The 25,739-nt window shown below is 42.1% G+C and overlaps 1 protein-coding gene across 5 annotated transcripts; it reads right to left on the bottom strand.

Moving 5' to 3' along the window:
* Nucleotides 1-225: 225 nt before the first annotated feature.
* LOC137207228 (zinc finger protein 75D-like) lies at nt 226-25,380 on the bottom strand. 5 transcript variants are annotated; one of them, XM_067706838.1, is made up of 10 exons: nt 24,628-25,380; nt 24,387-24,471; nt 23,438-23,956; nt 21,707-21,902; nt 20,865-21,022; nt 20,461-20,587; nt 18,883-19,034; nt 18,468-18,594; nt 16,659-16,769; nt 226-4,197 (listed from the first exon to the last, which is right to left on the bottom strand). In XM_067706838.1, the coding sequence occupies exons 2-10, from the start codon at nt 24,447-24,449 to the stop codon at nt 4,172-4,174; spliced, it is 1,479 nt and encodes a 492-aa protein (XP_067562939.1). In that variant the 5' UTR covers nt 24,450-24,471; nt 24,628-25,380; the 3' UTR covers nt 226-4,171. The 5 variants fall into 5 exon arrangements, with proteins under 5 accessions (XP_067562939.1, XP_067562937.1, XP_067562938.1 ...); XM_067706836.1 differs by lacking the exon at nt 226-4,197 and adding an exon at nt 4,344-16,479; XM_067706840.1 differs by lacking the exon at nt 226-4,197 and adding an exon at nt 16,316-16,476 and having other exon boundaries at nt 16,659-16,722.
* Nucleotides 25,381-25,739: the final 359 nt, after the last annotated feature.

The raw sequence follows: 25,739 nt of genomic DNA on the forward strand, positions 1-25,739 counted from the left end.
GGCCAAACAATTTTCAATATGGGCTACAAGAACATTCCAAGCAGGAAAGAATAGTCTCAACAAATGGTGCTGGCACAAGTGGATAGCCATATGCAAAAGAAAAAAGTTGGACCCCTACCTCACGCCAAACACAAAAATTCATGAGAGACTTCTTTGGAGGTTCAGTGGGTAAAGGCTCTGTGCTTCCACTGCACGGGGCACGGGTTCAATCCCTGTTTGGGGAACTAAGATCCCACATGCTGTGTGGCAAGGCCAAAAAATATATCATGAAAATGGATCCAGGACCTAAATATAAGAGCTAAAACTATAAAATTTCCAAAGAAAATATATGAGAAAATCTTAATGAAATTGGATTTGATAATGTCTTTTTTAAAATTTATTATTTTAATTTTGGCTGTGTTGGGTCTTCACTGCTGTGCACAGGCTTTCTCTAGTTGTGGTGAGTGGGGGCCACTCTTCGTTGCGGTGCACGGGCTTCTCATTGTAGTGGCTTCTCTTGTTGCGGAGCACGGGCTCTAGGAACGTGGGCTTCAGTAGTTGTGGTACGTGGGCTCAACAGTTGTGGCTTGCGGGCTCTAGAGCACAGGCTAAGTAGTTGTGGCGCACGGGCTTAGTTGCTCCGTGGCATGTGGGATCTTCCCAGACTGGGGCTTGAACGCATGTCCCTGGCATTGGCAGACAGATTCTTAACCACTGCACCACCAGAGAAGTCCGATAATGGCTTTTTATATATGACACCAAAAGCAAAAATCAACAAAAGAAAAAAATAGATAAATTGGACATCACCAAAATGTAAACATTTTGTGTATCAAAGGACATTATCAGAAAAGTGAAAAGAAAATGTGTAAAAGGGTGGAGAATACTTACAAATCATACATAGGATAAGGGTTTAATATCCAGAATATATAAAGAATTCCTACAACTCAAAATCAAAAAGACAAACAACCCAATTTTGAAATGGCCAAAAGACTTGAATAGGCATTTCTCCAAAGAAGAGAAATGGCCAAGAAGAATCTGAAAAGATGCTCAACATCATTAGTCACTGGGAAAATGCTAATCAAAACCACAATAAAATACCACTTCACACTCATTTAGATGGCAAAAATAATAATAATAAAACAGAAAATAGCAAGTGTTGTCAAGGATGTAGAGTTATTGGATACCCTGTACAAGGCTGGTGGGAATGTAAAACAGTTCAGCAACTATAGAAAGGTTTGACTGTTCCTCAAAAATTAAACATAGGATTACCACATGACCCTACAGTTCCACTTCTGGGTATAAACACAATAGAGCTGGAAACAGGTACCCCAGAAAATACTTGTACATGTATGTTTACAGAGGAACTATCACAATACCCAAAAACTACAAACAACTTAGATGTCTATCAACAGATGAATGGATAAACAAATTGTAATAAATCAATACTATTGAATATTATTCAGCCAAAAAAGGAATGAAGTGCTGATTGATACATGCTATAATGTGAATGAACTTCAAAAGCATTATGCTAGTGAAAGAAATTCAGGCCCAATAATAAATGTATGATACCATTTATATTAAATATTCAGAATAGATAAATCCAGAGGGGCAAAAAGCAGGTTTGTAATTTTCCAGGCACTGTGGGGAAATGGAAATGGGGAGTAACTGCCTAATGGATATGGGGTTTATCGGGAGGGGTGTGATGAAAATATTTTGGAACTAGATAGACGTGTACAACATTGTGAATGTACTCAGTGTTACTCAATTGTTCACTTTAAAATGGTTAATTTTATTTTATGTAATTTTATTTTATATAATTGTTTATAAATTGCATATGATGGGAATTCCCTGGTGGTCCAATGGTTAGGACTCTGTGCTTTCACTGCCGGGGCCCAGGTTCAATGCATGCTTGGGGAACTACGATCCTGCAAGCAGGGCAGTGCAGCCAAAAAAAAAAAAAAAAAAAAATTGCATATGAAAATTAACTTGCTGTATTTATGTGGTCTACTTCTGGACTTTTTATTCTATGCCATTGATCTGTGGGTCTATCCTTTTATCAAGACCACACTCTTTTTTTGAAAAAAATATTTATTTATTTATTTGGTTGCACAGGGTCTTAGTTGTGGCACACAGGACTTTCGTTGCCATGTGATCCTCACTGAGGCATGCAGGATATAGTTTCCTGACCAGGGATCGAACCCAGGCCCCCTGCATTGGGAGCGTGGAGTCTTAGCCACTAGAACACCAGGGAAGTCCCCAAGACCACACTCTTTTGATTAATGTAGCTTTAGAGAAAGTCTTATAATCAAGTGTTGTAATTCCTTCAAATTTTTTTCTTATTTTTCAAAACTATTTAGGCTCTTTGAATTCGTTTATCTTTCCACATTGCATTAAATCTATTGATCAGTCTGGGGAATTGATATCTTTACTATGTTGAGTCTTTCCAAACTATGAACATGGTATGTCTTCCCATTTACTTAGGACTTATTTCACCAGTGGTTTATAGTTCTCAGCATACATATCCTGTACATGTTTTGTTAGATTTATAACTAAATATTTCATTTTTTGAAGCTATTGTAAATTATATTGTTTCCAGTGTATAGAAATGGAATTTGTTTTATTTGCTTACTTTGTATCCTGTGATCTTACTAAATTTACTTATTCTAGAAACTTTGGTAGCATCTTAGGATTTTCCACAATAAAAATCATGTCATCTGAGTAGACAGTTTTGTTTTTCCTTTCAAATCTGGATGTTTTGTATTTCCTTTTCTTTCATTATTGGACTAGCCAAGCCTTACAGTACAATGCTAAACAGGAGTGGCAGAAGTGGGTATTCTTGTTTTGTTCCTTATCTCAGAGGGAAAGCATTCAGTCTTTGCAATTAAATGTGATATGGACTATAGGTTTTTAAAATATAGATACTCTTTCGGAGTTCCCTGGTGAACTAGTGATTAGGATTTGGTGTTTTCACTGCCGTGGCCTGGGTTCAATACCTGGTCAGGGAACTGAGATCCCACAAGCCACACAGTGCAACCAAAATAAAAATAAATAAATTAACTTAAAAGAACAGGTGCTCTTTTACCGGTTGAAGAAGTTCCATTCTACTCCTAGTTTTCTTAGAATTTTTGTCATAAATAAATGTTGTACTTTGTCTCCATCTTCGCTACAGTGCTCACTTCCAGGTTTCTAGTTGTGCTAAGTTGGTAAAGGAATATCAGAGAATATAACTTGTAAACTCACCATTATGCGAGCCACAACTACTAAGCCCGTGTGCCACAACTACTGAAGCCTGCGCACCTAGAGCCTGTACTCCGCAACAGAAGTCACTGCAATGAGAAGCCCACACACTACAAAAAAGAGTAGCCCCCGTTCGACGCAACTAGAGAAAAGCCCGCGTGCAGCAACAAAGGCCCAATGCAGACAAAAATTAATTTTTTAAAAATCCTATATAAACTCAGCATCAGTTCAGTGGTACTTTGAATTCTACTGTTGTTCTCCAAATCACCTGCTGCTATTGACGCTTTGAAGTTCTCAAATAGCTGCTCCATGCATTCTATCCAGGTTTTAGACTTGTTTTCTATGTGAGAGAAAAGGTGAAGCATGCTTATTACAACTTACCCAGAGCTGGAACCCCAATACTAAGTTTTTCTCGAGCCTTTCCTATCTTTATACATTTTTTTTCCTGTATTACTGGTTCTCCACTCTGCCACCTAACCCCTGCCTCCACAAAAGTCTTCCTAAATTAGTTTACTCCTTCTCAAAGCTTTTATGTAATCTTTCATTTTTTCTTGTCCACAGTCTTCTTCCCTGTCCCACCTGCTACTATTAGTTACCTGCAAGCCTACTTGTTTTTTTTTCTTAATTTTATTATCTATTTATATTTTATTTTTGGCTGCACTGAGTCTTCGTTGCCGCCCGCGGGCTTTCTCTAGTTGCAGCAAGCAGGGGTTACTCTTCGTTCCCGTGCACGGGCTTCTCATTGCGGTGGCTTCTATTTTTGTGGAGCATGGGTTCTAGGCGCGTAGGCTTTGGTAGTTGTGTCACGTGGGCTCAGTAGTTGTGGCTCGCAGGCTCTAGAGCACAGGCTCAGTAGTTGCGGTGCACGGGCTTCGTTACTCTGCGGCATGTGGGATCTTCCCCGACCAAGGTTGGAACCCGTGTCCCCTGCATTGGCGGGTTCTTAATGACTGTGTCACCATGGAAGTCCCTGGAAGCCTACTTGTAATTGGGGAAATGCAAATCAAAACCACAATAGAAAACAAAAAAAAAACAAACAAACAAAACAAAAAACCACAATAAAATACCTGCTTAGGTCCCTGCCAATTTTTAAATTGCAATATAAGACACATATAATAAAACTCACCTTTTTAAAGTGTTTAATTCAGTGGTTTATTAGTATATTTACATATCATCATCAGTATATAATTCCAGAACATTTTCATCACCCCAAAAGAAACTCTGTATCTTTAACAGTCAACCTCCACCCCCTGACGCTTCCAGTCCCGGAAAACACTAATCCACTTTGTCTCTATAGATTTGTCTGTTCTGGATATTTCATACAACATGTGACTTTTATGTCTAACTCCTTTCACTTAGCATGTTTCAACATTCATCCATGTTGTAGCATATATCAGAATTTCATTTGTTATAGCTAATAATATTCCATTGTATGGATATACCACTTTTTATTCATCCATATAACAGTTGATGGACATCTGGGTTCTTTCTACTTTGGGGCTATTGTGAATAAGCCTGCTATGTACATTCATATGTAAGGTTTTTTGTGGACACAAGATTTCTATTCTCTTGGGTATATACTTAGCAGTGGAATTGTTGGGCCAAATGGTAATGTTTAAATTTTGCAGTTACTGACAGAGTGTATTCTACAGTGACTGAACAATTTAAATTCCCATCAGCAGTGTATGATGGTTCTAATTTCTCCACATCCTTGATAACACGTGTTATTATCTTTTTTATTATAGCCATGCTAGGGGAGATAAATGGTATCTCAATGTGCTTTGTTTGGTTGATTTTTTGTTTTGTTTTCTTGGTGGCTTGTAGGATCTTAGTTTCCCAACCAGGGATCAAACCCAGGCCCTCGGCAGTGAGAGCACAGAATCCTAACCACTGGACCACCAGGGAACCAGCTTTTAGTTTTATTGATCTTTGCTATTGTTTTCTTTGTTTCTATTTCATTTATTTCTGCTCTGATCTTTCTTTCCTTCTACTAACTTTGGGTTTTGTTTGTTTTTCTTTGTCTAGTTCCTTTAGGTGTACGGTTAGACTGTTTGAGATTCTTCATGTTTCTTAAAGTAGGAGATTGTATTGCTATAAACTTCCCTCTTAGAACTGCTTTTGCTGCATCCCATAGGTTTGGGATCGTCGTGTTTTCATTGTCATTTGTCTCTAGGTATTTTTTGATTTCCTCTTTGATTTCTTCAGTGATCTCTTGGTTATTTAGTAACATATTGTTTAGCCTCCACGTGTTTGTGTTTTATATGTTTTTTCCCCTGTAAATGATTTCTAATCTCATAGCATTGTGGTTAGAAAAGTTGCTTGATATGATTTCAATTTTCTTAAATTTACTGAGGTTTGATTTGTGACCCAAGATGTGATCTATCCTGGAAAATGTTCTGTGTGTACTTAAGAAAGTGTAATTGCTGTTTTCGGATGGAATGTCCTATAAATATCAATTAAATCTATCTGGTCTATTGTGTCATTTAAAGCTTGTTTCCTTATTAATTTTCTGGCTGGATGATCTGTCCATTGGTGTATATGAGGTGTTAAAGTCCTCCACTATTATTGTGTTACTGTAGATTTCCTCTTTTATAGCTGTAAGCATTTGCCTTATGTATTGAGGTGCTCCTATGTTGGGGGCATATATAATTTTTGTATCTTCTTGGATTGATGTCTTGATCATTATGTAGTGTCCTTCCTTGTCTCTTGTAACATTCTTATTTTAAAGTTTATTTTACCTGATATCAGTATTGTGACTCCAGCTTTCTTTAGATTTCCATTTGCATGGAATATCTTTTTCCATCCCCTCACTTTCAGTCTGTATGTATCCCTAGGTCTAAAGTGGGTCTCTTGTAGATAGCATATATATGGGTCTTGTTTTTGTATCCATGCAGCAAGCTTGTGTCTTTTGCTTGGAGCATTTCCCTCAATGTGGTTTTGATTTGAATTTCTGTGATGGCTAATGATGTTGATTGCCTTTTTATATGCTGACTGGCCATTTGTATATCTTATTGGGAGAAATGTCTATTCAAATCCTTCAATATTAAATTCTCTACTATTGAGTATCTTTCATGTAGTGTTAAGTAATACTTCTTTAAAAAAATTTTTTTTTAATAGTTTTTTTTTTTTTTTAATTTTTGGCTGTGTTGGGTCTTCGTTGTGCACGGGCTATTGCTAGTTGCAGCGAACGGGGGCTACTCTTCGTTGCAGCTCACAGGCTTATCATTGCAGAGGCTTCTCTTGTTGCGGAGCACGGGCTATAGGCACGCAGGCTTCAGTAGTTGTGGCATGTGGGCTCAGTAGTTGTGGCTCGCGGGCTCTAGAGCACAGGCTCAGTAGCCGTGGCACATGGGCTTAGTTGATCCATGGCATGTGGGATCTTCCCGGACCACGGATCCAACCCATGTCCCCTGCATTGGCAGGTGGATTCTTAACCACTGCGCCACCAGGGAAGTCCCCAAGTAATGCTGAAATGAAGTTGCTGATTGTTTGGGGGTTGATGGTTATAAAAATTTGATAACAGGCTTAAAAAAAAAAACGCTGGGTCTTCCCTGGTGGCGCAGTGGTTAAGAAACTGCCTGCCAATGCAGAGGACATGGGGTCGAGCCCTGGTCCAGGAAGATCCCACATGCTGTGGAACAACGAAGCCCGTGTTTCAAAACTACTGAGCCTGAGCTCTAGAGCCCACGTGCTGCAACTACTGAAGTCCATGCGCCTAGAGCCCATGCTCTGCAACAAGAGAAGCCATCACAATGAGAAACCTGTACACTGCAATGAAGAGTAGCCCCTCGCTCACTGCACCTAGAGAAAGCCCACGCACAGCAACGAATACCCAAGGCAGCCAAAAAAAAAAAAAAAAAAAACCTTTTGGAACTTCCATGGTGGTCCAGTGGTCGACTCCACGCGTACACTGCAGGAGGCACAGGTTTGATCCCTGTTCAGGGAACTAAGATCCCACATGTCATGTGACACAGCCAAAACAACAAACAAACAAACAAAACTCTTTTGGCAAATAGGATATAATTGCTTATATACTAAAGTGCCTAAATTTTCATAGGAGTTTGCTTTGTCTCAATATCTTACTGAGAATGTATCTAGGACTTACCTGGGGACGCAGTGATTAAGAATCCGCCTGCCAATTCAGAGGACATGGGTTCAAACTCTGGTCTGGGAAGATCCCACATGCTGCAGAGCACCTACGCCCGTGCGCCACAACTACTGAGCCTGCGCTGTAGAGCCTGCAAACCACAACTACTGAGCCCACATGCCACAACTACTGAAGCCCGCGCGCCTAGAGCCTGTGCTCCGCAATAAGAGAAGCCACCCCAATGAGAAGTCCGTGCACAGCAGTGAAGAGTAGCCCCCGCTCACCACACCAGAGGAAGCCTGTGTGCAGCAACGAAGACCCAGTGCAGCCAAAAATAAGATAAAATAAAATAAAATAAATTTATATATATAAAAAAAAGATAAGATGGAGTGGGAAACTGACCATGGAAAGCCAAACTGCTAAACAAATGAATAACAAAAATATACAAATTGTTTAAATGATGTACAGGAGCCTAGAGAATGCCCACTTCATCCTCAGTCCAGCTTTATTTATTTATTTATGTTTGGATGTGTTGCACAGTTTGCGGGAATGCCCGACCAGGGATGGAACCCTGTGCCCTCCTTCAGTGGAAGCGTGGCGTCTTAACCATTGGACCATGAGGGAAGGTTCCTCCTCCTTCTAACCCCAGCATTCTTTAGAAGCAAAAAGGCTAAGTGAAAATCTCAGCACATAAAAGAATGCCTGGCACATAGAAAGTGCCCAATAAACATTTGCCCAATGTTGAATGAAAAAATGAACATTCCCAGTGCATATCTCTCCGAAAGTTTTAGGAAGCAAACATCCACAGGTAGAGATAAAGATGGAACCAGTTTTTGGCAGCAGGTTAATGTGTCAATTTGGGAACTGCAGGTGATAAACACTAGTTTATGGCACCAAGAATACTGGTTGCAAATACACTTTGTTGATTAAGTCGATATTTATAAATGATAAAGTATGGTAAGTTAAATTGGCCATAAAGGGATCTTTCAAAGCAGGTTATACCACACTTCTAGACTATTAGAGCACTGGGTATTGAAGCACAAAATAATTACCTTAGAAAACACCAGAAGAGGATCAAGGTAAGGGGTGGACACCAACCAAAAAAAAGAAGAGAAAATTCCTCAGGAAGAGGAAGTATGGCACCAAATGAGGAAGGAAATAGAAAAGGAGTATTAAATTTCTGCTTCATTTTTCATCTTAGCAGTTAGTTAAATGTGATGGGTAGGTAAATGTGATGGGTAATACTAAGAAAAAAATATGATCAAGCAGGAATGCTTAGAGGGAAGTGAATTACAATAAATTCTAATTTTTTAGTATTCAAGTAGTATTTAGTATTCAAGTATATTAGTATTCAAGTATTTCAAGAAAAATAAAGATGAAAACCAATGAAAGTAGGTAAATGAGGGCACTTTGAGCTCCTGGGGAAATGTCCTATATGAACATGTTAGAGAGTACTTACTATTATTATTTTGTTCTTCAGTGGCTTCCAGAAAACCAACAATTAACTACTACCACTGAACTCTTAATGCATGAATCACTCTGATGCTTGTTAAAAGTTAGCAGTTGATCATGTAGTTTCAGCTTACTAATAAGTTGGTCTGATCATTACAGGGATCTAGTATTCCTTCTGGACCACCCTCATTATGAAGTATTTGGGTTGCCTGTTGTTCTCATAAATGAATACCCCAGTGGGGAGACCAAGAGGGTCCTCTTACAAGGTCACCTTGAGAAGTTGTTGGTCAAGTTCTGGTTGCCCTCTGAGGGAGGGAAAGGAAGCTCCCATGTTCTCTATTAAGCTTGCCTCTTGTGGAGAGAAGGCCTCCATAAGAGGGAGAATTCTTCTTTGAGAATTCGTTCTCAAATATGATTTAGGGCAGAGACTGTCAAGAATTGTTTATCTCTTATAATGAAACTATTTATGCATGAAATGTCATAATGTCTGAGATTGGCTTTAAATATTCCAAAACAACCAACTCACTCTCTCCAAGCAAAATAAAAAACAAAAAACTGGAGTCCCTCCCATCAGGAAACTTATGCAAGCCTCTTAGATAGACTCATCCACCAGAGGGCAGACAGCAGAAGCAAGAGGAAGTACAATCCTGCAGCCTGTGGAACAAAAACCACATTCAGAAAGACAGACAAGATGAAAAGGCAGAGGGCTATGTACCAGATGAAGGAACAAGATAAAACCCCAGAAAAACAACTAAATGAAGTGGAGATAGGCAACATTCCAGAAAAAGAATTCAGAATAATGATAGTAAAGATGATCCAGGACCTCGGAAAAAGAATGGAGGCAAAGATCGAGAAGATGCAAGAAATGTTTAACAAAGACCTAGAAGAATTAAAGAACAAACAAACAGAGATGAACAATACAATAACTGAAATGAAAACTACACTAGAAGGAATCAATAGCAGAATAACTGAGGCAGAAGAACGGATAAGTGACCTGGAAGACAGAATGGTGGAATTCACTGCTGCAGAACAGAATAAAGAAAAAAGAATGAAAAGAAATGAAGACAGCCTAAGAGACCTCTGGGACAACATTAAACGCAGAAGCACTCACATTATAGGAGTCCCAGAAGGAGAAGAGAGAGAGAAAGGACCTGAGAAAATATTTGAAGAGATTATAGTCGAAAACTTCCCTAACATGGGAAAGGAAATAGCCACTCAAGTCCAGGAAGCGCAGAGAGTCCCATACAGGATAAATCCAAGGGGAAACATGCTGAGACACATAGTAATCAAACTGGCAAAAATTAAAGACACAGAAAAATTATTGAAAGCAGCAAGGGAAAAATGACAACATACAAGGGAACTCCCATAAGGTTAACAGCTGATTTCTCAGCAGAAACTCTACAAGCCAGAAGGCAGTAGCATGATATACTTAAAGTGATGAAAGGGAAAAACCTACAACCAAGATTACTCTACCTGGCAAGGATCTCATTCAGATTCGATGGAGAAATCAAAACCTTTAGAGACAAGCAAAAGCTAAGAGAATTCAGCACTACTAAACCAGCTCTATAACAAATGTTAAAGGAACTTTTCTAAGTGGGAAACACAAGAGAAGAAAAGGACCTACAAAAACAAACCCAAAACAATTAAGAAAATGGTCATAGTAACATACATATTGATAATTACCTTAAACATGTATGGATTAAATGCTCCAACCAAAAGACACAGGCTTGCTGAACGCATACAAAATCAAGAGCCATATATATGCTGTCTACAAGCGACCCACTTCAGACCTAGGGGCACATACAGACTGAAAGTGAGGGGATGGAAAAAGATATTCCATGATATTCCAAATGGAAATCAAAAGAAAGCTGGAGTAGCAATACTCATATCAGATAAAATAGACTTTAAAATAAAGAATGTTACAAGAGACAAGGAAGGACACTACATAATGATCAAGACATCAATCCAAGAAGAAGATAAAACAATTATAAATATATATGCACCCAACATAGGAGCACCTCAATACATAAGGCAACTACTAACAGCTATAAAAGAGGAAATCGACAGTAACACAATAATAGTGGAGGACTTTAACACCTCACTTACACCAATGGACAGATCATCCAAAATGAAAATAAATATGGAAAAGAAGCTTTAAATGACACAATAGACCACATAGATTTAATTGATATTTATAGGACATTCCATCCAAAAACAGCAGATTACACTTTCTTCTCAAGTGCACACGGAACATTCTCCAGGATAGATCACATCTTGGGTCATAAATCAAGCCTCAGTAAATTTAAGAAAATTGAAATCATATCAAGCCATCTTTTCTGACCACTATGCTATGAGATTAGAAATCAATTACAGGGAAAAAAACGTAAAAAATACAAACAAACACATGGAGGCTAAACAATATGTTACTAAACAACCAAGAGATCACTGAAGAAATTAAAGAGGAAATCGAAAAATACCTAGAGACAAATGACAATGAAAACACGACGATCCCAAACCTATGGGATGCAGCATAAGCAGTTCTAAGAGGGAAGTTTATAGCTATACAAGCCTACTTCAAGAAACAAGAAAAATCTCAAATAAACAATCTAAACTTACACCTAAAGGAACAAGAGAAAGAAGAACAAACAAAACCCAAAGTTAGCAGAAGGAAAGAAATCATAAAGATCAGAGCAGAAATAAATGAAATAGAAACAAAGAAAACAATAGCAAAGATCAATAAAACTAAAAGCTGGTTCTTTGAGAAGATAAACAAACTTGATAAACCATTAGCCAGACTCATCAAGAAAAAGAGGGAGAGGACTCAAATCAATAAAATTAGAAATGAAAAAGGAGAAGTTACAACAGACACAGAAATACAAAACATCCTAAGAGACTACTACAAGCAACTCTATGCCAATAAAATGGACAACCTAGAAAAAATGGACAAATTCTTAGAAAGGTATAACCTTCCACGACTGAACCAGGAACAAATAGAAACTATGAACAGACCAATCACAAGTAATGAAATTGAAACTGTGATTAAAAATCTTCCAACACACAAAAGTCCAGGACCAGATGGCTTCACAGGTGAATTCTATCAAACATTTAGAGAAGAGCTAACACCCATCCTTCTCAACTCCTCCAAAAAATTGCAGAGGAACACTCCCAAACTCATTCTATGAAGTCACCATCACCCTGATACCAAAACCAGACAAAAATACTACAAAAAAAAGAAAATTACAAACCAATATCACTGATGAATATAGGTGCAAAAATCCTCAACAAAATACTAGCAAACAGAATCCAACAACACATTGAAAGGATCATACACCATGATCAAGTGGGATTTATCCCAGGGATGCAAGGATTCTTCAATGTATGCAAATCAATCAATGCGATACACCATATTATCAAATTGATGAATAGAAACCATATGATCAACTCAATAGATGCAAAAAAAAAAAAAACTGGAGGGGATAAATGACAAAAGTTAGCAAAATTGTTAAAGCCTATATAGGGGCTTGTCATTTTACTTTATTTTAAATATGTTGATAATTTCTGTAATGAGTTTTTTTTAACTAATTAATTCATTAATTTTTGGCTGCATTGTTGCTCGCAGGCTTTCTCTAGCTGCGGCGAGTGGGGGCGACTCTTTGTTGTAGTGCGCAAGCTTGTCATTGCGGTAGCTTCTCTTGTTGCGGAGCATGGGCTCTACGCACGCTGGCTTCAGTAGTTGTGGCGCTCAGGCTTAGATGCTCCACAGCATGTGGGATTTTCCCCAACCAGGGCTTGAACCCGTGTCCCCTGCGTTGGCAGGTGGATTCTTAACCACTGCGCAACCAGGGAAGCCCCATAATGAAAGCTTTTAAATAGGCATATATAAGAACATTGTTTCTCTCCTACATATATTATCTTAAATCAGTTATTGTTCTATGTATTAGAATGATTTCTGTTACAATGAACAGAAACCCCAATCACTCTGGTTTAAACAATAAGAGGAAACATATAGATTTGTGTCGCTAAAAAGTCCTGGGCAATTCTAGGTGTCAGGTGATTCTTGATCCTACCGCTCAGTGGTGTCTCTAAAACCTGAGTATTTATCATTCTGCTCTGCCTTCTATGGTGTTAGTTTCATCCTAAGGTTCACATCTCTCCTATTTCAAGAAGACTGTCAACATCTGCTGGGTTACATATGTCATCCAGCAAGTGCTGGATCTGTTCTAGCATTTCCAACAAGACAGGCCACGTTATGCTGCAGAAACACACAGCACCAACATCCCAGTGATTTAACGCAACAAAAGTTGACTTCTTATTCCTACAGAGTCCATTATAGGTCTGGGAGACTCTCTAGAACAGATACCCCTCCACAATGTGGGGGGCTCGGCATTCCAGACTGTTCTGACTTGTGACCCCTCTCTCTGTATGTGCTTATATGACTGAGGCAGGAAAAGACAGCATTAGAGAGTCCTGCACCAAAAAATAAATGCTTAAGCTGAGAAGTGAGAGTTCTGCAGACAACCTACTGCTCAAAACTATCTCAGGATCCTGTGTAACTGCAAGGAGAAAAATGTCTAACCACTCCCTTCTTACTGTTCACTAGGATACAAGCTCCATGAGGATATGCATTTTGTCTCCTTGTCCACTACTATATCCTTAGTTTAGAAGACTACCTGGGTACATAATAGGCCCTCATTAAATTGAATGAATGAATGTAATGTCAGCAAGAAATCCGTATGTATAACTTGGGAGAAGAAACAGAGTCCCAGGGGTGTAAGGCTGAGACTGTTGGGTAAGATCTATGCAGACCAGAGCTGCAGAGCTGGCCGAGCTTAAAAAATAAGCACACTGGTATACTGGTACAGTTATCTTAAGAGAAGAAAATGAAATCCTGCTGAAAGCGGCAGACCAAAACCTCAGGTGACTTACACCATAAAGCACTGAAGCCAAGGACCAAATCAACCGAGCAAACCACCACCACGAGTGCTCAGCTCCTGGAAGGAGCTGCAACAGCCACAAATGCATCTGCTCCTTTAATGTAGTCAGTCCACCCAACATACCACTGGGGACCAGGGGAAAGGGAAGGACACGCACACTGACTGAGACCCTGCTATTTCCCAGGCCGATAGGTGCTTTTCCTTCATCAACCCCTCTAATCCCCAGAAAAACTCTGAGTTGAGTGTTATCTCTATTTCATATGGAAACTGGAGATTTAAGAGTGTTTTAGTAACCAATCAAGAAACAGGAATGTTTTACAAGCTAGCAATAGAAATAGACACAATACAATGTCATCCAGGCTGGCTGGGCAGGAACAACATACAGATCAGTCCTGCTAATCCTGCCCTCAGGCCTGACTGATGCAGCTAAGTGACAGCCAACAGACCCACTAGCTATGGGGTCTTAACAAGCCTCTGGATCTCTTATTTCCTTGTTTAACTCCTTTCCTGATTACACCTAGATGCTCTATCAGGAACACATCTGCATCACTGTTGTAGATAAAAGGTGGAGCTACAAGAAAATCCACAGCCTACAGAGATTTTCTGCAATCTATCAAATGTGTACACTAAGGCTGTTACATGATACGATGGAGAAAACAGAAGGATGACCCTTCCTGTTTAACAGTTACAATGTAAGTCAACCAACATACATGTGTATTTGTCTGTCCTTGTCTACCACTCAGCATCCTCTCCCAAATCTTTGCTTTTGGGAACTGGTCTCCTGCTCACTGGATTCCCAGAGTAACATGCCCTGTGACTCATAGGATCCTGGTGCAGTAAACACTCCAGTTCCCAGACAAATATAACCCTCTCCTTGTTCTTTTTTTGTTTGTTTGTTTTGCGGTATGCGGGCCTCTCACTGTTGTGGCCTCTCCCGTTGCGGAGCTCCGGACACGGACACGCAGGCTCAGCGGCCATGGCTCACGGGCCCAGCCGCTCTGCGGCATGTGGGATCTTCCCGGACCGGAGCACGAACCCGTGTCCCCCTGCATCGGCAGGCAGACTCTCATCCACTGCGCCACCAGGGAAGCCCTCCTTGTTCTTAATGACATACAAAAGCCAAGTTAAAATGCAAACAGATAAAAACCTGAGAAGGTGATCCTGAATTGCCATTAATTTCCATTTAGACCTTGGAAAAGTGCTCATTTTTATGGCTGTTTTATCCTATTGATATTGTGACGTAAGTAAACAGTCTAGTTTCTTTTACTCGAGAAAATTCTTCTTTACATGGCTAAAGATTCCAACCCGTTTCCATATTATCTCCTTCTTAGAGGTGTTCTCCCTTTTCCATCCACCACCAGAGAGGCATACAATAGTGATTAGTTCACCTGGGCAGATTCCCTATTGGTGAAGTAAATATGATTTCATCACAGTAAAAACTGTACTAATAGTATTCCAGAGCTGAATTTGCTAAAAAGTTAAAAAAGGAACTCAAACAATGTCCAAATTTGTGAACAGTACCCGATGATGGGACAGTTAAGAAAATCCAATTTGGTTCTTCAAAAATTTTACATTAGAATTCATTTCTGCCCATGAGATTACTGAAATTGGTAAACCTGGAAGACAATGCTATGCAATTAAACATCATATTATTGCTTTCTGTTTTGGAAGACCATGCTACAAATGTTTCTAACATGTATGTTTAAGAGTGGCTGGGGAAATCAATGCAAACCAACAATATTCACCTCTGTGACCACAGAAGAATTCATGGCTGCATCCACTATTTGAAGGTGCATTTGCTATTCTGCCAAATACAGTCCCAAAACAGCTTTTCCCTTTACTCTGAAGGTTCTTAGAACACCTCTCCTGCTAAGGAAATCCCTGAAAGTTTTAGTAAAAACAGCAAGTAGTACAACTACTAACACATTCCCTGCAGACTCAACCTTGATTCCTTCTGTGAAACATGTTTATTTCCCAAAGTTTCCTGATGAAAAATTCCACTGATGAAAAATTCTTCATGCTTCATAATTTTGTACTTTTCATAACTTTAAGGTCCAGCTCCACTTGGTGAATTTCTTCAGACTGAGGACACTGAACAAGCTTCCCTTTACTGGTGGAGTTTCTGGTGTCTAAGAAGGCTTGAGCGTCTGCTGAAGTTTCTCCTGCATGTGCTACAGGTATAAGGCTGCTCACCTGTGTGAGTTCTCCAGTGTTTAATAAGGTGGGAATTTTGACTGAATTTTTTTCCACATTCATGACATGTAAAGGGCTTCTCTCCAGTGTGAGTTCTTTGGTGTGTGTGTAGATTTGTATTTTGACTGAAGCTTTTCCCACACCATGAGCATTTATATGGTTTTATTCCTTGGTGTGTCGTTAAGTGCTTATTAAGATCTGAACTCCACCTAAACCTCTTATCACACTGCTGACATTTATATGGTTTCTCTTCAGTGTGAATTCTTTGGTGCTTAATAAGGTCAGAGCTAACTCTGAAGCTTTTCCCACATTCCTGGCATTTAAAAGGCTTCTCTCCTGCACGTTCTTTTTTGTGAAGATCCATAAGTTTCAGCAGCTCTTGTTTCCAGGTTGAAAGTTTCTTTTTTTTCTTCACTGGAAAATCTCGGTGCCATTTCCCCACCCTATGCATATCACCATGATTTTCTTTGCCCATTGTTTTCTGGGGGACTTTCAATCTGGCCTTTTTTGATGCTATATCTACTGGTACTTGTATTTCTAAGTCAGAAAGACATAGAGGCTGAAGATTTTCAGTGTCATTTTTGAGCTTTAGCCCTGCTGGAATAAACATAAGAAACAGCTAACTATATGACAGAGCAAGAAAGCCACAGTAATGAAGAGAAAAACTGGATGAACACTAATTTTAAAAAAAAACAGATAAGCAGAAGTCTAAAATGTTAAGCCCTTGTAAAAGTTCCTATTAAGGCACATTTCCTTTCTTCCCATGGTGTACTTACCTGTAGGCAGCTCTCCAGAATTGTCCTTGAACTCCAGGGATCTTTGAACCCACGGCTCTTCCCCCTGCTCTAGACAGGAGATCACTTTAGGTTTGGGGAGCACAAATAATGCTGTGAAATGGAAAAAACTGAGGTCAAGGATTGGTAACAACAATAGTCCACTAATTCCAGACTATTTCAGGAAGAGCAAAGGATACTTTAACAGTTTGCAACACCAGATGGTTAAATGGATAGACTCATATCTGGTATCAGGTTCATAACATACTTCATTTGTGGGTGGATATGCAAAGTAGAGAGTGAGAAATAAACCTAAGCTGGACCAATGAAAAGGATATAAGGCATGGGAATCCGGTGCATGATCCCCATCTTCTGCTACCAAGAATACCCCATATTCTACTAAGGTAGGACCAAACTGCAGAGGCTGTAGGAAATATACCTGGTCCTATTAAGTCTTTAGGAAGACTCATACTGGATAAGGCCAGGTCTAGGGGAGTCAATGTGAAGGTCAGTGGGCTGGGTATCATAAACACAAGTGATTCCTGTTATACTATAGCAACTTTCAATTTAGATCTCAGGTACTAGACACTGGATCAGGAAAGATTTCTACCATTCCCATAGCTCACTGGTTCACATCCAGGTGGAGGAAACAGACCAGAATTTCTTAGTGGACTTTCTCTAAATCATATTGCCAAGTATGGAAAGTATTCATCACTCAGTCATTCAATACATATGTGCTGAGTGGCTATGGTGCACCAGACACCCTCTATGTGCTAAGGATACAGTGGTGAATAAGCCAAGCCCCCTGATCTCACAGAGCTTATCTTCTAGTGCAGAGTGAGACAATCTAACATTAATAAACAAGCAAATAAAATGTCAGGAAGTGATAAATGTTTTGAAGAAAACTAAAGCAGGGTAAGAGAACATTTAAGATTCTGCTTCTGTGAAGATATTTTAGATAAGGCTGTATGAAAAGCCTCTTTTAGAAAGTGATATCTGAGCAGAACCCTAAAATAAGAATTTTACCATGTGGCAGAAACGTGGGCCAGGCAGAGGGAAGGGGAAAGAAATGAGCACATCAAGTCCATGAAACAGCAAGATGAGCAGTATGAACAAAGAGGCCAGAGCAAGGGCACGAGTAGCAGGACATGACAGCAGGCTGGTGAGGAGGGGCCAGATTTTGGAGGGTCCTGAGAGCCTTGGTAAGGAATTTGGATTTATTCTGAACCTTACGAGAAGTTATTGCAAGGTTTTGAAGCAGAAAATGTCACGATCTGATCAGGTTTTTAAAAGACTCTGGCTGCCATGTAGAAAACAGACTGAGAGGGCAGGAGTGGTGGCAGTCGGTGCCAGTTAGAAAGTATTGAGGTGGACCTTGATAGAGATGTTGCTGGCTGAGACCAGGATGCTAACACAATAAGCTGAGACAAGATCAGATTCAGGCTACACTGTGAAGGTGGAGCCAAGAGTGATGTATTAGACTTAGTGGGGTATTATGGCAAGATCAAGGTAAAGGATGACTGGATGTTTCTTGCTCTGAGCAAGTGGATGAGTGGGTATTCCTTTTACGGAGATGATAAGGGCAAGATGTAAGGGCAAGTTTGGAGGGAAGAGGAGATCAAGAATTCCAAATAGTGTAAGGAATGTGTACTTGGAAAAAGCTCCCTGGTGATCTTTTCCCTGCCTACACCATCTAGTTGAGAACCAGTCAGCTACTAGAACAGAGACTCTCTCACAGGGGTGCATTCTCAGTATGCCAACAACAGGATAGATTAGTCCACTCCTATGCTAACGGAAGGGGAGAATCTTTACCTAGAGAGATGACAGTCTCATAGTTTTCTTGCATTACATCATTGTAGAGGGCCTTCTGAGTGGGATCCAGTAACTCCCATTCTTCCTTGGAAAAATACATGGCCACTTCTTCAAATGTCAACAAGCTCTAAAGAAGAGAATGGGCTTTAGCTCAGGACTTGCCACTACAGAAGTAGCCCAACCTTCTGAGCCATCAACTGCATGGTAAGCCAGTCACTAAAGGAACTAACAGCACATGAATTTTTTTTAAGTGGGAAGGCAGAAAGGAAGTAGGCAAGGGATCAGCAAATAGCCTGGGAGGTGCCCAGTTCCTGAGGGGGATCATGTGGGTTAACACCTCTGTGCACCTGCTGGGCAGTGTGGGTTAAGGGCAGCAGGGAGAGGTAGCCCTAAGAAGCTGGAAAGCACAGCTCACCTGGGACTCAGGCAAGACGAGCTCAGGTGCCACTGTCCAGTCTTTGGCATTTGTCTGCTCAGGAAAGGCTAGGATCTGGTGAGCAGGCACCGCTGTAGAAGAGTGAGAGGAAATTTCTCTCCCTTCTGTCTTTGAACATCCTAGGCTCAGTTCTGAAATATAGAAGATCCTGATCTTTCAGTAGAAATGGAACACTTTACAAGTGTTATGTGGTACCTAGAAGTGGCTATCTCATTTTAAACAAGAATCAAGCATCTACTCGCCCCTAAGATGGGTTTCCCAGTTGACTCTCTTCAGTTTTCATGAGTGAAGTCAATAAAAGGAAGTCTTGTTTTTTTCCTTACATGACATGAATTCTCCTGAGTTGGACAAAAATTAGAGGTGTTGGAAAATGTAGTACTGAGTCCAGTGTGCCAAGTAAAGGAAATGCAAAGGAAGAAATGAGCTTGGTGAGTTCAAGAAACAGCAAGAAGGGTTTCCCTGGCAGCGCAGTGGTTAAGAATCCACCTGCCAATGCAGGGGAGACGGGTTTGAGTCCTGTTACAGGAAGATCCGACATGCCATGGAGCAACTAAGCCCACGCACCACAACTACTGAGCCTGCGCTCTAGAGCCCGCGAGCCACAACTACTGAGCCCATGCACCACAACTACTGAAGCCCGCGGGCCTAGAGCCTGGGCTCTGCAACGAGAAGCCACAGCAATGAGAAGCCCACGCACTGCAGTGAAGAGCAGCCCCCACTCGCAGCAACTAGAGAAAGCCCGCATGCAGCAATGAAGACCCAACACAGCCAAAAACAAACAAATAAATAAATTTATATATTAAAAAAAAAGAAACAGCAAGAAGACCAGTGTGGCTAAAGAGGACTGAGCAGGGCAGGAATGGCAGGAGATGAGGGCAGGAAGGTGAGGAGGGGCCAGAATTTGGGGGGTCCTGGGTGCCTCTACAAGGAGTTTGGATTCATTCTGAATGTGTGAAAAGTCACAGTAAGGTTTTGATGCAGAGAAGTGTCCTGATATGATCCAGTTTTTAAAAGATTCTGGCTGTGCTGTGTGGAAAACAGCCTGCGGGAGGGGAGGAATGGTGGCGGGGGGTGCCAGATAGAAAGTACTGAGGTGGACCTTGTTAGAGATGCCGCTAGCTTACATCACGATGCTAAAAGCACAGCAGGCTGAGACTTGGTTGGACTCAGGCTACACGGTGAAGGTGGAGCCAAGAGGACTAGTGATGCAGTAATACTACTGGGGTTTGATTAAGATCGGTGTAAAGGATGACCAAGTTTTCTGGGCTAAAATATTGGGTGAATCGTGGTGTCCTTTGTGGAGATGGGAAAGTTAAGAGAAGAGCAATTTGGAGGGAAAGAAGGCAGGAAGGATCAAGATTTAGGATAAGGAATGATCATGTGCACTGGGAAAAAGCTCCCTGGTGTTCTGGATATACCTTTTCCCTGCCCACACCACCTAGTTGAGAACCAGTCAGCTACTAGAACAGAGACTCTCTCACAGGGGTGCATTCTCAGTACGCCAACAACAGGACAAATTACTCCACTCCTATGCAAAGGGAAGGGGAGAATCTTTACCTAGAGAGATGACAGTCTCATAGTTTTCTTGCATTACATCATTGTAGAGGGCCTTCTGAGTAGGATCCAGTAACTCCCATTCTTCTTGGGAAAAATACATGGCCACTTCTTCAAAGGTCAACAAGCTCTAGAGAAGAAAATGGGCTTTAGCTCAGTACCTGCCACTTCAAAAGCAGCCCAACCTTCTGAGCCATCAACTGCATGGTAAGCCAGTCACAAAAGGAACTAACAGCATTTGATTTTTAAAAAGTGAGAAGGCAGAAAGGAAGGAGGCAAGGGATCAACTAACAAGTGCCCAAAATCGTGGGGAACATCTGGACTAACAGCTCTGAACACCTGCTGGGGAGTGTGGGTCAAGGGCAGCAGGGAAAGGCAGCCCTAAGAAGCTGGAAAGCACAGCTCACCTGGGACTCAGACAAGATGAGCTCAGGTGCCACTGTCCAGTCTTTGGTGTTTGTCTGCTCAGGAAAGGCTAGGATCCGGTGAGCAGACACCGCTGTGAGTGAAGGAGAGCCACAGGAAATCTCTCTCGCTTCTGTTTCTGAATATCCTAGGCTCATTTCTAAAATACAGAAGACCTTGAGTTTTTCAGTATTGATGAGACACCTTTAAAAGTGTATGGTGCCCAGAAATGGCCTTCTCCTTGTTAATGAGAACCAAATATCTACCAGCCTCTAAACAGATTCGCCAGTTTTCATAAGCAAAATTAACAAAAGGAAAAACCCTTTTTATTTTCCTCTCATGACACAAATTGTTCAGAGTTAGACAAAGCTTAAACATATTTGAAAATGACATACTCAGGGACTCCAGTATACAGTAGGAGATTTTAATCATTTATCATTTCTTTCCTGGTACACAATTTTCTTCACATTCCGCCACTGACAACCGATTTCTGATTCCAATTCCTTCTGTATTTTATGAGGACAAGGTGGGCCCAACCCTCTCCACTTTTCTAAAAAACTGAGTTCCAATCGCTTCTCAGCCTTTTGGCTAAGATCAAGTGTAAAAAACTGAGTTCCCAGTGTTATTAACAGGGTTCTGTGGTTTGGAGATTTCTGTATCTTAGGCCAACCCCCACCTTCAACCACAACTGGTCTGCTCTACCATAACCTGGGGGGCATTCTAATTGCTAACGTGGCTACATTAGTAGATCCACAGGGCAGGGTAACCAGAAAGTGCTCACGTGTTCTGGCTTAAATTACTATCGCAGCTCCCAAGAGAAGGAAAGTAACATGAAGCTCCTTACCCCTCTCACATACGGGCTCAGTTTCTTTGTGGGTATTCCTGATCAGCAGCTCTTGTAGACTCTGGTGTGTATTCCAAAATTCTTCATCCTGGGACATGCCCACTTGCTCGGCCTCTGCTGGCTTCAGCTTGAAGCCTGGGACCTCTGCTGTTTCTCCCAAGAGCACTGCCTCCTTTCCCAGCTCATGGTCTGCAACCTAGAAATAATGCCCATCCTTGTTACCATGGAACTTACTTTTCGTTTGGCAGTTGGTGGGAGAGGGAGGAAAAAGCAGAGTGCAAACTGTGGGAAGAAGGAGACACTAAAGAAAATGTCACAAAGACTTAAAAGAGATACGAGACCACCAGTTTTCCACAAGAACTATACACAAAATATAAGAATATTGGCAGAAGAGGAAAAAGGGTGTGGTTACTGTCAGCCCTCCAAGACAGCAGCCCCCACCCTCTGCATCCAGCCCAGCTCAGACCACTAACAGGGCTGCACAGGCCACCTGTTCTCATGCTGCCTTGACAGACTTTCTCCCCCAACTTAGATTCTTGCCTTAGTGGTTTTCTGTCCTCTAATTCTCTCAAAAGATTAAGGAATTGAATTTAAAAGTTGTCCTGTCAACCAGATTTTCCACATGGCCACCAGGGAAGAGTCTCACAGAAGATTGGGATGAAACGGAGAAAAATGTGGGAGGAAAGAGCCAGGGCTCTGAGCTTCCCTGATGGCGCAGTGGTTAAGAATCCGCCTGCCAATGCAGGGGACATGGATTTGAGCCCTGGTCCAGGAAGATCCCACATGCCAGACAGCAACAAAGCCTGTGTGCCACAACTACTGAGCCTGGGTTCTAGAGCCCAAGAGCCACAACTACTGAAGCCCGTGCACCTAAAGCCCGTGCTCCGCAACAAGAGACGCCACCGCAATGAGAAGCCCGCGCACCGCAACAAAGAGTAGCTCCCGCTCACCACAACTAGAGAAAGCCCACACACAGCAACGAAGACCCGATGCTGCCAAAAGTAAATTAAAAAAAAAAAGAGGGTCAGGGCTCCAACCTATCCTCAAGTAATTTTGACACAAAACGTGTGCCCTCCCGGTATTCTCAGTAGGCCTGTGAAGCTAGCTGGTATGCTGCCACCTGCCCAAGGGCATGCCCTGGATCCCCGCTCACAGCACAGCCAAGGAACAACCACTGAGGGAAGGCAGTGGAGGCCCTTGTCTACGGTACAGAGGACACTATCCCTCACGCTCTTTCTTCTCTCAGCTACTCTGTTGGGATTTCCAAATCTTTCTTTCCCTGTTTTCTTTCTACTTTTTCTCTTCCTGGGCAGTCTTCCTCTAGTTGTTTGATTTCTCCTTCTTTCCTATCTTCACTCTTCTTTGGTCTCTAGGAATTCCTCCTTTTCTGGATCTGTCCCTTCCTCTCCAACTCCTTATTGCCTTTTGTTTGTTTCTAAGAACTTGAGGCCCATCTCCTTCGCCAAGCCAGACTAGACTCATTACCCTCAACACACCCTGGCTCCAAAGAGGGCAAAAAGCAACTCTCTCCCTAAGGCCAGGGAAGCCTCTCTCAGGATCTCTGAATCATATGCACTGACTATGGCTGTGGATCTGTGCTTTCACATTCTGCTTTACATGTCCTAAAGGGACAACAGAAGTTACCTATTTCACTTTATTTCTCAATTAATTGCCCCAATACATCCACCATCACCCTGTTTCACTGTATACAACAGGAATCTTTCTTCTCACCCCATTCCTCGTTTGACCAGATTCCCTCTGCAAGTGTTCTACCAGGACCACAGCCTCCTCAATGCTCTGTAGATGGTGCTTCTTTATGCAGGTCTGGGTGTCCCTGGGCAGAATGGACAGGAACTGCTCTAGCACCACAAGTTCCAAGATCTGCTCTTTTGAATGAATCTCTGGCCTCAACCACTGACGGCATAATTCCAGAAGCTGGTCAACAGCCTCCCGGGGTCCAGCTGCTTCATGATAGAGGAAGCTCCGGAAGTGCTGGTGAGACCTCTCAGGACTGGGACTGTCCGTTTGGGGGGCATATTTCTTATGCTGACTGGAGCTCCCTGTCACAGGTCCCTTGGTCTCCCACAGAGTCCTGATCTGAGGGTTCAAGTACTCAGCCACCTTCAGATCTATGGTCATCATTCTTCTTGAGGAACAATTCTGCTCCTGTATTGGACACACCTCCAGCACTACCTCTGAAAACTGAGGCCCAGTCTGGTCTGGAACAAAATCAATAAAACGATCTTCTTCCTAAGGCATTGAGGGCAGAAAAAAGTGCATGTCAGTAAGAAAGTCACATGATCTTTACTACTTGTTACTTATTATGAGAGAAACATGAACTTTAAAAATCAACTGCCAAAAAAACCCAAATCAACTGCCAGGCCCTTGTTTCTCTCATTTTCTTTCTATTATTCAGCTGAATACAGCACAGCTTATTAAAGACAAATGCCAATAAATCACTTTGCCTTTAAAAAAAAAAAAATCAGGAAAAGTTGGTGGGTGAAAAAACTAGTACCCACTGGCTCCAAGGAGTTTGGGGATTATCCAAAGATTTAACTGATGCACTTCCTATGCCATCCTCTCCGTGTAAAGGAAAGATCAGGAGAATATTCTGAGTTTCTCTTAAATTTCAACATATCGTCCTAGTCTGTCTTCAGTAAGAGGGTACAACTTCTATGACCTTTATCCTTTTGGGAAGATGGAAGCCTTCACTTCCTGGAACATTTGAGATGCTCCTTTCCATTGTATGAAAACTGGCAGGAGAGCTGAAACAATGAGACCAGAGTAGAAGAAAAGTAAATCAGAAAAATGGAGCCTTATTCTTCTCAAAAGCAACCCCCAATTAAATAACTAGTTGCTCTACATTTGTCTTGGCATTTCTTTGCAAGACATATAAAGAGCACCATGAAGAAGATGTATACCTGTGTATTTTTCCTTTCCTTTCCAAATTCACTTATGTATGTATGTATGTACGTATGGCTGTGTTGGGTCTTCGCTGCTGCGCGTGGGCTTTCTCTAGTTGCAACGACTGGGGCCACGCCGCATTGAGGAGCATAGGCTCTAGGCGCTCCGGCTTCAGTAGCTGTGGCTCGCGGGCCCCAGAGCGCAGGCTCAGCATTTGTGGCCCACGGGCTTAGCTGCTCCGCCGCACGTGGGATCCTCCTGAACGAGGGCTAGAACTGTGTCCCCTGCACTGGCAGGCTGATTCCCAACCACTGCGCCACGAGGTAAGTCCTATACCTGTATTTTTAATTTCTCGTTACTTGACCTAGGAAAAATTACAGCTGATCCTTGTTCACAAAATGTTTATCCAAATGTCAATTGGAAGAAAAAGGACAGCATGTTAGTTGGTCATGATTACATTCAGCCGCTACATTTCTCCAGGGCTCATTTAGACCTCTAAGCGAGGCTGAGGAGAGCCTCGTGAGGCTCACTTTCCCTGAGTTGATCCAGCGGAAAGGGCACCGAAATTCTGCCCAGGAAGCCACGGTGTTCACAAACGGCCGGCTCCCGACGGCTCTGAGGCGCTGGGGACACTTCCCAGGCTTTTGCATCAGAGGAAGCTGATCTGACTGAGGCTGGACCGCCCGTTTCTCCCGCAGTAACATCAGCCAGTAAAGGAAACGCCGGCGGAGGCGGGAAAGTGAACACGACCGCCCGGGCGCGCCCGTGAGCACTGTACCTGCGGGCAGTGTCCGAGCGGGCTCCCGCCGCGCGGCCCTGGGCGCCACCCGCACAAACGTTGGAGAAAGCGGCCTCACGAGCCTGACGACTGGCCTCGCCCCAGACAGTCCTGTCGCCCGGCTCGGAAACACCACCGGCCGCTGTGCAGCGGCTCCAAGCAGCGGCCGCAGTCTCTCGGAGGCTCCGGGGCCGGCGCCGAAGCGGAAGCCGCTTCTAGGTTACCTCGGACGGCTTGGCTTCGTGAAGGCCGCTCCCTCTTCCCGGGGCTCTACCACAAGTTGCCGCCGGCCCGGCCACCACTCTAAGGAGGACAGCTCCACGCCACACGCCACTCAGGGGCGGGCCCCCG

This window comes from Pseudorca crassidens, chromosome 15 (assembly GCF_039906515.1).
Source record: "Pseudorca crassidens isolate mPseCra1 chromosome 15, mPseCra1.hap1, whole genome shotgun sequence".
Lineage (NCBI taxonomy): Eukaryota > Metazoa > Chordata > Mammalia > Artiodactyla > Delphinidae > Pseudorca > Pseudorca crassidens.

Excerpts from the sequence above, each read along its gene's own strand:
- LOC137207228 (XM_067706836.1), bottom strand. The coding sequence starts at position 24,449 with ATGGAAAGGAGCATCTCAAATGTTCCAGGAAGTGAAGGCTTCCATCTT. Across the intron at positions 19,035-20,460 it reads TGAGACTGTCATCTCTCTAG|AACTGAGCCTAGGATGTTCA; the intron begins GTAAAGATTCTC and ends TCTATATTTCAG. Across the intron at positions 16,770-18,467 it reads TGAGACTGTCATCTCTCTAG|CATTATTTGTGCTCCCCAAA; the intron begins GTAAAGATTCTC and ends TCCATTTCACAG.